At 41.6% G+C, this 14,881-nt stretch overlaps 1 protein-coding gene across 1 annotated transcript in view; it reads left to right on the plus strand.

Moving 5' to 3' along the window:
* ubash3ba (ubiquitin associated and SH3 domain containing Ba) overlaps window positions 1–14,881 on the plus strand; it is a 34,939-nt gene that overhangs the window by 17,491 nt on the left and 2,567 nt on the right. The window contains exons 2-12 of the mRNA XM_061739887.1: window positions 3,747–3,800; window positions 4,015–4,201; window positions 6,906–7,104; window positions 8,626–8,795; window positions 9,753–9,961; window positions 11,462–11,603; window positions 11,682–11,802; window positions 11,897–12,019; window positions 12,117–12,209; window positions 13,548–13,692; window positions 13,772–13,878. Of these exons, the coding sequence (XP_061595871.1) occupies window positions 3,747–3,800; window positions 4,015–4,201; window positions 6,906–7,104; window positions 8,626–8,795; window positions 9,753–9,961; window positions 11,462–11,603; window positions 11,682–11,802; window positions 11,897–12,019; window positions 12,117–12,209; window positions 13,548–13,692; window positions 13,772–13,878 (1,550 nt within the window). The remainder of the gene's footprint in view (window positions 1–3,746; window positions 3,801–4,014; window positions 4,202–6,905; window positions 7,105–8,625; window positions 8,796–9,752; window positions 9,962–11,461; window positions 11,604–11,681; window positions 11,803–11,896; window positions 12,020–12,116; window positions 12,210–13,547; window positions 13,693–13,771; window positions 13,879–14,881) is intronic.

Genomic DNA, 14,881 nt, shown 5'->3' on the forward strand with positions numbered 1-14,881 from the left:
ACCTCGACCACAGACCAACTCACAGCGATACCTCAAGATAATATTCTGTTTACAAATTAGACCAAACAATGTTGAGAACAAAAACAGGCTCTCCCCTCAGAGCCAAACACACGTCCAATCATTTTTACGGAGGCCGTCCCGTGCAGAGGCTTGCAGTGATGTTGATAAGGATTCCCTTCTAGTTACAGTAGGTTTACATGTTTATTTATTAGGATCTCCAATAGCCATCACTCCGTTGTGGGAGTAATGGCTATTCTACCTGGGGTCCTCACACAGGACACAATTATATACATACAAAAAACACACAGAATAACGATAAAGTATAGATATTATAGATGGTAGTAACACGGAAAAAACTACAATATTAAGATGATTTACCACAGTTTTGATTACTAATTACAATTGGAAAAGTTTGTTGTTAGCAGTTTGTTTTTAAAACTACTTCTGCTTTCAGATAACAAGAGCTCAGGTGGAAGCCTGTTCCACTCTGCAACAGCTCTGTACAGAGCTGTTCTTCTAAGTGTGTTAGTTCTCGGCAGAGCTAATGTTTAAGTTGGGTTCAAGAGATCCAAGCTCCTGTACGTCCCACAGTACTGTAACCTGGTTACAGGACGTTCACAGAGTTTATCCCAATACAACACGATCAGGTTTAACGTTTAACTCCGTGTTAAACTGCTGGGTGACAGAAGCTGTAGCTTAGGTCCGTTTCATCGATCAGTCAAAGCACTTCGAGAACAACATGCTTGGCTACAGTGCTGAACAAAAACATGGGGACGGACAAAACAAAAGAATTATGAACGTGTGAAATGGCACAAACATAAAGATGAGATAAGATAAAGTTGTAGTTTATTGATCCTCCAGAGGGAACTTCCAGTATCACATAGAGATGCACCGATCAGGATTTTGAGGGCCGATCACCGATCTCGAAAACCATTATCTGCCGATCCCGATTTTGACGATCACCGATCACAGCTTGAAATCCATAAATTCGTCAATATTGTTGTCTCATGTACATGACACTGACATTGTATTATTAGGTATAAGAATTAGGAGATGAGAAAGTATCATGAATACGACCCGGCAGCGCGTACCGCAGGTACGCGCTGCCGGGGATCCAAGCTGCAAACGACGTGTTTAAACCCGATGTCTTCTATAACAGAAAGCGGCTGATGAGCTTATGAATTCATTACCCTACGATGTAGTTCTTTATTTTTCTTCCTGTCGTTTATAGGTCTCTGTTACAGGTGTTACAGCTGAGTTAGCGGCGTGGCTGCACCTCCTTTTCTGTCTCTGCCTTAGCAGCAGCCAACTTTGAAAACTCAATAATCTCCTTCGTGTGAAAAACGTGTGAAATGTCGTATCAGCTTCGTTGTGTTGAAATTATTTTGTAACATTCCTCCTTGCGGTATCTCCTTTGCACACACTTTGCAAACTGCAAATTTGTTGTCCTTTTCGGACATTGTAAAACTCCCATACCGTGCCATGCCATTTTCAGTGTTGATGTTTTGTAGAGACGGCCCGCTATGAACTACTATTTTCCGATCTCCGATCAAAGCCGATAGGGCATTATCGGCCCGATCCCGATCAGTGGCCGATCAGTCGGTGCATCTCTAGATTCACAGCAGCGTACCGTGGAATATAAATACAGGGTTGAAAAAATGAAAGCGAAAAGCAATAAAAGTCAAGATTTCAAACTAAGTTGAAAAGACAAAGTGAAAAATTGTGTTTCAGAAAAGGATTTAAAAACAGGAAGTGACTTGGATGTGCAAAAGGCAACCCGTTCCTCAATGTCGGGGCAGGGACTGAAAATGTTTAAACTTCATCTTGGTCCTGCAAAACGACTGATCTGCGTCTGGATGGATCAGAGAAAACAAACTGGGAGTCAAGGAATTGATGCCAAAACTGGAGTCATGTGCTTTTGCTTTCTTGCAGCAGCAATAAAACAATAAAAATCTTTTAATCTTAATCTAACTGCAGTCGAGCAAGTGACCTCTGGCTGACCCCAACTGCAGTGGACTAAGATCCTGAAGGGATGTTGAGTACTCTGCTCAGCCTCGGCCAGGAGCCTCGGTAGAGACCGCTGGACTCCAGCACCGTGATAATGTGTGCATTAAGTTTTTAGACAGCTCTCCAGCTTCACACCAGGGCTTGCTGCTGTCGATAGTTAATGTTCTTAGTAGGGATGCACCATATGTGTTTTTTCACATCTGCTTCTTATAGGGCTGGGCGATATATCGAGATTTTAATATATATCGATATATTTTCAAACGCGATATGGTACGAGACAATATCGTTTATATCGATTAAAAAAAAAAAAAATATATATATTTTTTTTATGATTTTGATATAGCTTATTTTGTGACAAATTGACTTGAATGTTTTATTTGAGATTTGCACAAATGTTTTGTTATTTGCACAACTGTCAACCTCAGTAGAAAAGTCTGCCTGTTACTGTCTGCATTGTATTAATTGCACAGTGTATTGTAATTTAATTTTTATGCAGGAAAAGGATATTTGTTTTATTTTATTCAAGAAGCATTTTTATTCTATATATGCAGGCAGTTTATTTTTATTTCATTTGTTTTATACATTTTGATATTGTGCAGACCTCTGTTAATAAAGGTACCTGTGTGACATTTGGCACGAGGCTTTGTATTAAAACTGACTGTTTTTTTAAGGGTTTTCCTCAGAAAAAAATGAAGCTAACAGAGATGCTATGCTATAATGCTTTGAGGGAAACCCCAATTATGGCAGAGAAAAAATATCGATATGTATCAAGTGTCGCCATTCAGCTAGAAAATATCGAGATATGACTTTTGGTCCATATCGCCCAGCCCTAGCTTCTTAAGACCGATAACATATTCATATTTATACATTTTTTAAATATAGATTCACCTGTAGTTTGTGCACACCTGGAGACAAAAGAGATGGAAGAAAAACTGTGCAATCTTTCCTGGAACTTTTATGACATTTTCTTGACTCGAAACACCGGCGACGCTAGTTTATATTACTCACCGACAGCGTACCAGTCCTGACAATTAGGTAAAATGAAAGGAAACTTAAAAGTTTTTAAGGTGAACTGCACATGCTCCACAGACAGACTGGTGATCAAAAATGATCACAATAAACAAGAGAACAATCGTCCCATCTCTCACTTATATTAAACAATAATTTCCCTGGAAAGTTCTACACTGCAATCAGGTTCAACTACGAGTTAAGCTCCAGGTTAAATTCAAAATGTTGTGGTTTAGGCAGCTCTGGGTTTGCCACATGCTAAAGGCCGTTTGTGCTTTATTTTTTACAGTTTTTCTTTTAGTTTTTCGTGACTTTCAGAAAGATGATGCATGTGTCATCTCTGGAGCCGGCGGTTGCTCAGTCGGAACAACCCTCTTACATCAGACCTGGGTCCGGGCTCGGCCCACGTCGGCTCGCAGCACAGGGATTTGTTTGTGTGAGTCAGGGAGCTCGCTTAATTAATGATGGAATCAGATTTCTTGATGATTTCACAGCGAAGAACGAGGCTGTTTCACATCAGCGACGGCTCTGCTCCACCAACCGCCGGCATGAATAATGAACTTCTGTTATTAATTATTTGCGTGCATGTTGTCATTTCACTGCTCCCTCAGCATCTTTGTTCTTTGTTCTTCGTCATGCGGTCTCCTCCAAATAAACCCCCGTCCCGGAAGAGCCAGTATTGATTTTTTCGGGACCGAGCTTTGATCTCCCTTCTCTCCATCTCGTTGCAGCTTGAAAGCTTTAGTGTCGACGGGAGGCAAAAACGTCCAGGCGGCTTGTGACTGGTGAGAGCCACACACACACACACACACACACACACACACACACACACACACACACACACACACACACACACACACATCTAACATCCATTCTCTCTCAAAGTTGTTAATCCTAACAGGAAATGAAATACAAGGTATTTAGATTGTAAACATTTACTGCTTATTCAGCACCACTGCCCCCTGCTGGATTAACCCCCCCCCCCCACGTTTCCCTCAGGCTCTTCTCCCACGTGGACGACCCGTTCCTGGACGACCACCTGCCCAGAGAGTACGTGCTGTACCTGCGACCCAGCGGGCCGCTGCTCCAGCAGCTCACGCACTTCTGGAAGCAGTCGCGCCTCACCTGCGGCAAGAACAAGGCGCACAACATCTTCCCCCACATCACCCTCTGCCAGTTCTTCATAGTAGGTTTCTGCCTGTCGTGTGCGTCGTTTACGCCGTCGCTGTTTACTCGGCGGCAGGCGCTGTAAACAGTTCAAGGCTTCCCTCTGAAAGAGAAGTAAACATGTCTCAGATGTTGTGTTTTTCTCTAAAGTACTGTCGAGGGGGATTTGGGGGCGTTCAAATCTCTACTTCTTAGTTTCAGCCCGTGACCCGGGTTCCTCTTTGTAGGTACAGTTTCTGCTTGAAGGAGAAACGAGCCTTCAGCCTCCTTAATCTAGGTCCTAATGTGGACCCTCATAGATCAGGTCTGGTTAGGTCTGGGCTGGTCGTTCCTCATTTATAACTTTTATTTTTCAAAATGAAGACAAAAAAAAGAGGTTAACAAACACCACATTTCACATAACAAAAATAAAAACATTACAATGACAAAAAAAAAACCCCACCACATTTCACAAATAAAGACAAGGGGGTGGGAGGAAGGGTTGGTACGGATAAACGTTAGAGATGATGGAGCCTCTAGCGTCAGTTCAGGTCCAGCTCTAAAAGAACAATAAGTAAAATAAAATAAAAAGCATGTGACCAGGTCATGTTACTGTTCTATTATTCTCAACTGTTCTCTAATGACAGTCCATGGGGGAAATTGGCCATTTTCATTGTCTTTAAAGGGAAAGTTCGTTTTTTACAACCTGGACCTTATTTCTGGCATTTCTTATGGTCGTATACTCACCCAGAAAAGTTTGGTGTCATTTGGAGTCCTTCGGAAGATATTAGGAGTTTTGTGCGAGCCGCTTCTCCATATAACGGTAGTGAACGGGGGCACAGCGGGACACAGACGATGCAGCGTCTAAATAACACATTATTGCCGCGAAACTCGTTCAGATGACGTCATGCAGGTCAGAGGTCTTGTTTACAAACTGATTTCCTTGTTACACACACAGCCCCAGATGTAGACAACAGGTCCTGGAAGACGCGCAGAAGCAGATCTAGTGATTCATAAAAGAAATGAACGAGTTTCGCAACAATAATGTGTTAGACGCTGCATCGTCTGTGTCCCGCTGTGCCCCCATGCGTCACCATTATATGGAGAAGCGGCTCGCACAAAACTCCTAATATCTTCCGAAGGACTCCAAATGACACCAAACTTTTCTGGGTGAGTATATGACCATAAAAAATGCCAGAAATAAGGTCCAGGTTGTAAAAAACTGAACTTTCCCTTTTAAGGATTGAGGTTGCCTTTTCCATTGACAATAAATCCAAAAAGTCCTTCAGCCAGTTGTATTTATTATAGCAGTCTGGTTTGCGAATCTTCCAATTCATAAGTATCATCCTCTTCACAGACAGAAAAGCTAGAGCAATGATACGTTGTATAATTTTTACATGTATATTTTCCACTGCACTCCCCAATAAACACACAGCAGGACATTGAGGAATATGAATATTCAAAATAGCTTTTAAAATGTCAATTACTTCAGACCAGAATTGTTGGATCACTGGGCAGAACCGTAGTAAATGCATAAATGTACCAAGCTCACCACAGCCATGCCAGCACTGTTCAGAGACATTTGGGTCCATTTTTTTAACTTATGTGGCGTGATATAAGCTTTATTTATAATTTTAAATTATATAATTTTATATCTCACACAGCTGCAAATGGATGTTGACTGCTTTAATATTAGATTCCATTGATCTGCAGTGAGAGATGAACCAATGTCCCGTTCCCATTGTGACTTGGTGGAAGTTAGGGCTGGGCAATATATCGAGATTTTAATATATATCGATATATTTTCAAACGCCGATATGGTATGAGACAATATCGTTTATATCGATTTAAAAAAAAAAAATTATGATTTTGATATAGCTTATTTTGTAACAAATTGATTTGAATGTTTTATTTGAGATTTGCACAAATGTTTTTTTATTTGCACAACTGTCAACCTCAGTGGAAAAGTCTGCCTGTTACTGTCTACATTGTATTAATTGCACAGTGTATTTTAATGTAATTGTTATGGAGGAAAGGGATATTTGTTTTATTTTATTCAAGAAGCATTTTTATTCTATATATGCAGGCAGTTTATTTTTATTTCATTTGTTTTATACATTTTGATATTGTGCAGACCTCTGTTAATAAAGGAACCTGTGTGACATTTGGCACGAGGCTTTGTATTAAAACTGACTGTTTTTTTAAGGGTTTGCCTCAGAACAAAATGAAGCTAACAGAGATGCTATGCTATAATGCTTTGGGGGAAACCCCAATTATGGCACAGAAAAAATATCGATATATATCGAGTATCGCCATTCAGCTAGAAAATATCGAGATATGACTTTTGGTCCATATCGCCCAGCCCTAGTGGAAGTAGTCAGGCAGAGATGAACTTAGTAATTTATAAATAACAAACTGTTCCTCATCCAGTGGAAGCAGCTCTTAGTTTACTATCAAGGACAGTATTAGATCCCATCTTGATACCTTTAAAATTAAAGTTTTTAAGAATAGATTTTAACTGAAACTATTGAGGTCAGGGCTGGTGGTTGATGTAGGTCTGGTCTAGTTAGATCTGGTCTGGTCTGGTCAGGTCTGATTAGGTCTGTTTGGGTCAGGTCTGGTCAGGTTTGGTGGTTGTTGTGCCATCAGAAGGTTTTCATCCTCCATTCGGTCTTTAAGCATATTTGACCCGGTTAGTGAGCGTGACATGACTGACTGCTGAACATAATTTTCCTCTGTACTAGTGTGCCGATGCGAAGGTGGAAGCTCTGTCGGACGCCCTGCAGGCCACCGTGGGCAGGTGGAAGAGCCGGATACCCATGCCGCTCCCCCTGGAGCTCTACACCTCCTCCACCTTCATCGGCCTCTTTGTGGAGGAGCAGATGGCCGAGGTTCTGAAGAGCTTCGCCGCCGATTTTGCCACCGAAGCAGCTTCTAAAGCGGGTACGAGTCCTCCGTCTCCTCGGAGTTCAAAGTGGGCAACTTTATTGCCCCCAGCCCCTCTTGCAGGATCATAAGGAGTAGTTTATTTTGTAAAATCAGCTTAACTAAGTCCTGGCTGGGAGGGAGATAAGAGGCACTACAATCATTAGACGCTGCTTTCAGGAGCTTCACAATATCCTTGAATTAAGAACCTTTTTCTTGCTGAGGCGTCAGGAAATATTCCATCTTAGAAGATGAACACATGTATTTGATGTTGTTTTTGTCAGCCTGTTTCAATTTTAGTTTTAGTTTAGTCTTTGGGGCAAGCTGTCATTTTAGTTTTTATTAGTTTTAGTCACATTCATTCTCCTTTTAGTCGTGTCAAGTTTCAGTCGACTAAAAGTCTGAGCATTTTAGTCTTATTTTAGTCTGAATTGTAAAATAGGTTTGGCTAAATACAATCTTTGACTAAAACGAGACTAAAATGGTCCTGGACAATTCAAACAAGGTTATCTTATTATTATATTATTGTTAACTTATAGACTCAAGAATACATTCATTACAGATACAGAAGACTCTAATTTGAGTTTATAACATATTTATTTTTCCACATTTCTCCCCATCTTTTTCTTTTTCAACGACACATTGGGTTTTCTTTTCCACGTCTATGTAGGAAAGTGTATCCAAAGATGGTTCTTCTTCTCCTCCCAGCCCCAGAGCAGATCCCTGCGTTTCTCTATGTAACTTTGTTTTTAACTTGACGTGAACCTAGAGCTCTGCGTTAACGGCATCAGCCTCTAACTCTGCAGCTGCATCTTCTGGATCTGATTCCCCGCTGCAGCGACTGGGATTGAGTTTTTTTAATTTTTTTATTTATTTATTTTTTTTATTTTGTAATCTACATTTTAGTCTCATTTTTATTCTCCTCTACGATATTGCATTACATATTTAATTATCGTTATCGTCACATCACCAGCATTTCCGTTGCGTTTCGTTTTCCTCAGGTGATAAAGGTTCGTTGACGATGATATTTAGTCATAATTTTCATTGACGAAAGCAACTTTACGCTAAATCTTACAGAGCAGTCCTATGTCTTCCCACGCATTCAAGTAAAAAACAAAAAAACAACAAATAAAACATCAACAACCCCAAACAAACACCAGAGAGGGAAAAAATAAAAGCAAGACTGATGTCTTCAGGGTAAAACAGACAATTCTGGAGTGAGCCAGGTATGACACCTCCTCGTGGAGTTAACAGTTCTGCCCTTCAGCAGGGATGTACTGGAGAAGTAAACCCCTTCCTTTAAGACTTGTCCCTTTTTTAGCACACCGTGATACAAGGAGCTGTGTCATCAACAGAACTATCCAGACTTTGATGACAAGCTTGTGACGATGATTAATTAGAATCAGGTGTGTTAAAGCAGTGGATCCATGGATTCAGTTAGACACCTGTGCTTTAAGAGCTCCCAAATAATCCTATAAAAGTTTATTAACTCTAGGCTCCCGAGCCTAACCGCACACTCCTCTTGTTTTCTCTCATCAGATGTTCACGTTGAGCCCCATAAGAAGCAGCTTCACGTCACGTTGGCGTACCACTTCCAAGCCGGCCACCTTCCAGTTTTGGAGAAGTTGGCCAAAAACGTGGACGCGTCCTCGGGCTGCGACTGGCTGGCCGTGCTGCTGTCCAGGGATATCCGCTTCGCTAATCACGAGGTAAGGCTGATTTACGGTTCTGCGTTACACCAACGCAGAGCCTACGCCGTAGCCTACGGCGTAGGCTCTGCGTCGATTTAAAGCAGAACCATAATTTAGGCTGTAGTCAGTACTGGAGTTGAGGGGGGATGAGAGGGGATGGCATCCCCCCCTGAAATAAAAACGGTCCAAATCATCCCCCCTGTAAAACTGCCATCCCCCCTTTCCATCCCTTATGTCATTTCATCAATGAATGTGGTTTTACTGCTATTTCAACATTTAGAGTCATCACCAGAAAAATAACACCAGAAAAATTACTTATTTGACAATTTTTGACCTGTTTTAAGTAAATTTTCACTTGAAATAGGTAGAAAAATCTGCCAGTGGGACAAGATTTATCTTCTCATTACAAGCAAAAAAATCTTGTTCCACTGGCAGATTTTTCTACTTATTTCAAGTGAAAATCTACTTGAAAAAGGTGAAAATTGTGTTTTTTTCCAGTGATGAGTCTTGTTTTAAGTGTAATGAGATTTTTTTTACTAAAATGAGACATTTTAAGTAGAAATAAGACCAATATTCTTGTTAAGATTTTGAGTTTTTGCAGTGATCCATTTTACTTATCCTGTGAAGGACAGAGTCATATTGATAAATTCAGAAAACTGTTCTTTATTGTTGTGTTTTGATGTATTTCATGTAAGCCCAGTGGATATTTAAAGCTTACAGAAGGCTGCATTTAACTGCTGCTATGTCATTCCTGCAGTATTTCTGCAGGTGTTTTGGTCAGTGCTATTATTTGTAATATATTATATTATTTGTAATCAGCACAAATTATCTGTCCCCATATGATAAAATCCACCACCCCCCCTGATTTCTTTTTACAACTCGAGTACTGGCTGTAGTCCTTTCCTCGAGCAGTGTTGTGGCTCCGCCCCGCGGCAACGGCGCTCTCGCTGACCGCTCGCCGTCTTGTCCCTGCAGACGCTGCAAGTCATGTACCCGTACGCGCCTCAGAACGACGACGAGCTGGAGCTGCTGCAGGGAGACTTCATCTTCATGTCTCCCATGGAGCAGAGCACGGCCAGCGAGGGCTGGGTGTACGGCACCTCGCTGGCGACGGGGCTGTCCGGCCTGCTGCCCGAGAACTACGTCAGCCGTGCTGACGAGTCCGACACGTGGGTGGTTCACGGGTGAGGACAGGGCTGGGGATCCATTCAAATGTCAAGAATCGATTTGATTCAGAATCGATTATCAAGATTCTATTCCAATATCGATTTGGGTTAGTGTTGTTAAAAATGTTTTTTGAGCCTTTGCCTGAATTATATGACTGTAGTTATGCGACATATTAATACTAGTCTAGAGTTTACTAGAGTTTAAAACCTTACTGCTGGTCTACAAAGACCTGAATGGTCTTGGACCAAAATACATGCTTGATCTGTTAGTTCCTATGAAGCTCCCAGACCCCTGAGGTTCATCTGGATCTGGTTTGTTCTGGTTCCCAAGAACCAGAACCAAGCAAGGTGAGGCAGTTCAGTTATTCTGCTCCTCACCGGTGGAACAAACTTCCTGTAGACCTGAGGTCTGCTCCAACTGTCAGCTCCTTTAAATCAGGCCTAAAAACATTACTGTTTACTGAAGCGTACTCCTACATTAAATACTTACCTGCTGTACTCTACTACTGCCCTTAGTTTTCAGCAACTTGTGCTTTTTATTATTTTACCTTCTTTTCTCATAATTTTATTTCATTTTTTTTGTTATTTACTGTCTAATTATGTCTTGCCGCTTTTAATGTCTATGTAAAGCACTTTGAATTACCTTGTGTTGAATTGTGCTATATAAATAAACTTGCCTTGCCTAGTATTATATTGAGATTCAACAGCAAGTATTGGCAGCAAATGATGACGTAAGGACCAATCACCTCCCAGAATGCTGATATAACATTTCCCACATTCTAGTTTTATTTTTTGCATTTTCTGTCTTTTTCGGTTTCTAATTTTTGAGCATTTGTTTTTTTAGCATTTTATGCAAATGTAACCCCAAGACAGTACATAAAGTAATGAAATATAGACAATTTATGCAATTATAACTGAAAACTTTAATGTTTTCATACCTTTAAACATATTTAAAGGCAAAAACATGGCACCAGTTATTCTTGTGTCCAACAAAACATTCCTTTTTTGGGCTTAAACAAAAAAATATCAAAAGTTATGTGTATGAAATAAATAACTAAGAAATAAATAACTCAAATAGGCCTTTCAATATCCATTTAAAGTGCAAAAAAAGAAAGAAATTGCAACAGCTCATGCAGTAAATCAAATCGTTTTAGCTTGTCTAATTTATTCTGTCACCAGACACAGCTTGCTGTGAAGCAACCGGCATTTTTCAGGTATGTCATGAAAAACTGTGTCCGATAACAGAAGAAACCAAACAAGGTATAGGAAATATAGTTAATATGAACTTCATTGAACTAATATAACATTTGGAAATTGACTGGACACGGAAGGATACGTGCAGGATCACTTACAGAGTGAAAAGCATAAACGTTACAACACAACGAGGCTGACGATCATGTACTTTGCATGTACTTTGATAGTCTGACACCACGCGCATGCGTGAAATAAATGACGCGACTACTGGGATTAAAGTTCACGAAAATGTAATAATGAAAAAACTTTGTATTTAATGGACAGGTCTCACTCGTTCCTCAACTGTGCCTCTCCATCTACCTCCGGTGCCACTGTGGGCGGGTTATTATTGGATGGACAGCTGAACGACAGTCTCCTGGACAGTTTTTTGGAGACGGGTTTCACCAACCTGTGTCCTCCTATGCAGGTAAACGAATCCGTGAGGCCGTGCAGACGTTAGCTGTTGTTCTTTTACCTGACTGTTTGAAATGAATCTCAATCCCAGGTGTCGAAGCCGAGCGGCCAGCCGTCCCTGTCCAGGATGAGGCTGTTCGTGTGTCGCCACGGCGAGAGGATGGACGTGGTGTTCGGCAAACACTGGGTCACTCAGTGCTTCGACTCCAAAGGTCGGCAAGCGGAGAACCTTCTCGTTTCCTTCAGCGGGCTGATATCAGATCCCCGTGACTCAGCTTGTCCTCCCTCTGTCTTGGTGATGTGCAGGTAGATACATCCGCTCTAATCTCAACATGCCGTCCAGCCTGCCGCCTAGAGTCGGGGGTCACAGGGACTATGACAAAGATTGTCCAATTACTGTGTTTGGCTCCACGCAGGCCCGTCTTGTAGGTACGTGCGTTTCATTTTCACTTTTTTGACCAGTTAAAACTTCAAAGTTAGGGTTGGGATAGCTGCTACAGTGATCCTGCGTTTGTGCTGTCCTCAGGTGAAGCCCTGCTGGAGAGCCACACCTCCATAGACTTTGTTTACTGCTCTCCGTCTCTTCGCTGCATCCAGACGGCTCAGAACATCCTGCAGGGTAGGACCGTCTTCATTCTCTGGTTCTGAAACCTCGACTATGGTCACGATATCATCTGAGTTTGTTTTATAAATCCCCGTCTAAAACCGGGATAAATTACAACGAAGCCTTACTGTGGATTCACACCGAAAGCGTCCGGCTGCCATTCATTTTCTATGAAAGCTCGCTGAAAGAGGTGTCAGAGGCGATGGAGGCTACCAGAGCGTCAATTTGAAGTTGAACTTTATGCAAATGAGCTGCAGAGACACCGAGGCAGCATCCAATCACAGACCGGGATTCCTGAAGCAAGAAGCCTCAATGCAGATTGTACTTTCATGTACACACAAACGTACTTTATTCACATGCGTACATGAGCAGAGCTGTGCACTAGTAAACTTATTTTATCAGGAATTAATATATTTTATCAAGCAAACTTGACATTTCTGCTGATTTGACTGCCGTTTTTTTACCTGAACTAAATGTTTTTACCTGAACTGCTCATGTGAAACACATAACTGATGGTTGAGGGGCTGGATGGTCTGAACTATTTTATTTGCTACATCGATCCAATGCAATATAATTAAAAACCGTGCTTATTAATCACAAAACCCAGTTTAAACATTATGACCAAATCCGCTCCGACCCGGTGTGTCAGTGTTCACCGCAGACAGACTGCAGCTTTACCAACGGCTCTGATGGTTGATGTTGATCCGTGGACCAAACTTGTTAAGGAGCATCAAACTCTCTTTTTTACGTGGAAATAACGCCGAAATATAAAGAAGGCTTCCCAAAGTGCGATTCATGGTGAAAGAGGAAAATGAAAATGTGCACGCTATATATAGATATACAGGACTTTCTGCCACAATAATTATTTGAGTTTTCTTAAGCTGTAAGCCATGATCAACAATGTTAAAATAATAAAAGGCTTGTAATATTTCAGTTGATTTGTAATGAATCCAGAATGTATAACATTTTTGCATTACAGAAAATAAAGGACTTTATCACAATATTCTAATTTTCTGAGACAGTCCTGTATGTAGGCTGTATACACTTTTTTCCTCCAGTTCTGCAGCGCAGCTTTAGCCCCGCCCACTGCAGGCGATGCAGGCGTCCTGAGCAACAACAGGTGATTTTTGACACTTTCGATGTGAATCCACAGTTAGAGGTGCCACGAGGCTTCACTGGGTTGAAAAGGGAAGATTATGCAGCTTTCTGGTATCGTTTCCTTTTAACATGAACTTTGAACTGAACCTCTCCGGCACCAGCAAAACTTTACTTTCAACACATATTTCCTTGTTGAAACCTTCGAAGTTCCAGGTCTTGATGCTTTGATCTCTGACATCTCCGACTCTCCGCCAGGTCTCCAGCAGGAGGGGAAGACAAAGATCCGTGTGGAGCCCGGTTTGTTTGAATGGACCAAGTGGGTGTCGGGCACGTGTTTACCGGCCTGGATCCCCCCAGCGGAGCTGGCTGCCGCCAGCCTGAGCGTGGACACGTCGTACAGGTACCGGGCCACGCCCACGCTGCAGCACCGTCTGATCTGGGACTCTACCGTACGCTTTACCATCTCAATCTGCCCCCAGACCTCGTATTCCCATCAGTAAGCTGGCCGTGTCGGAGTCCTACGACGTCTACATCAGCAGGAGCTTCCAAGTGACCCGCGAGATCCTGGCCGAGTGCAAAGATCTGGGTACGGCTGACTGGTTAGGGTGTATCGTTGATAGCAGAATCGTCAATCAGTCAGGAAAAAAAACCCTTTGAGACTTCATGGTTTAGTTTAGTTTTATTTAGCACATAACATAATAAAATAACATTACACAAATAAGTGCAGTTAAAAGAAACTGTGCAGGGAGGAGGGAGCAAGCCAGGAGGCTTATGAGGAGCCCCCACCTAATAACATTTAACAAAATACTTATGAGGATACAAAATCATAAAAATAAAAATAAATAATATATCATAAAAATTGCATGTAGAACGCAGAAAAGATACCTGGTTCGCTCCAGAATTGTCTGTTTTACCCTGAAGACATCACTCCTTGCTTTTGTTTTTCCCCTCTCTGGTGTTTGTTTGGGGTTGTTGATGTTTTATTGGTTGTTTTTTTTACTTTGTACTTGAGTGTGTGGGAAGACATAGGACTGCTCTGTAAGATTCAGCGTAAAGTTGCTTTCGTCAATGACAATTATGACTAAATATCGTCGTAAACAAACTTTTATCACCTGAGGAAAATTTGACGAGAAGCACGAAAATGCTGGTCATGTGACGATAACGATAATTAAATATATAATGCAATATCGTAAAGGAATAAAAATGAGACTAAAATGTAGATTACAAAATAAAAACTCTGCTAAAACGTCTTCACTTTAGTTGACCAAAAAGAGACGAAATGTTCTACCAAAGATCCTTAATGTCCATGTTTTCAGTAGTTTCCTCTGGTTTAGTGCTGCTGGGTGACGTTAGTCCTCAATCCCAGTCGCTGCAGCGGGGAATCAGATCCAGAAGATGCAGCTGCAGAGTTAGAGGCTGATGCCGTTAACGCAGAGCTCTAGGTTCACGTACATTAAAAACAAAGTTACACAGAGAAAGGGACCGATGGCCGGCCACGCACGGATCTGCTCTGGGGCTGGAGAAGAAGAAGAAGAAGAAGAAGAAGAAGAGACCATCTTTGGATACACTTTCCTACATAGACGTGGAAA

Source organism: Cololabis saira, chromosome 14 (genome assembly GCF_033807715.1).
Source record: "Cololabis saira isolate AMF1-May2022 chromosome 14, fColSai1.1, whole genome shotgun sequence".
Classification (NCBI taxonomy): Eukaryota; Metazoa; Chordata; class Actinopteri; order Beloniformes; family Belonidae; genus Cololabis; species Cololabis saira.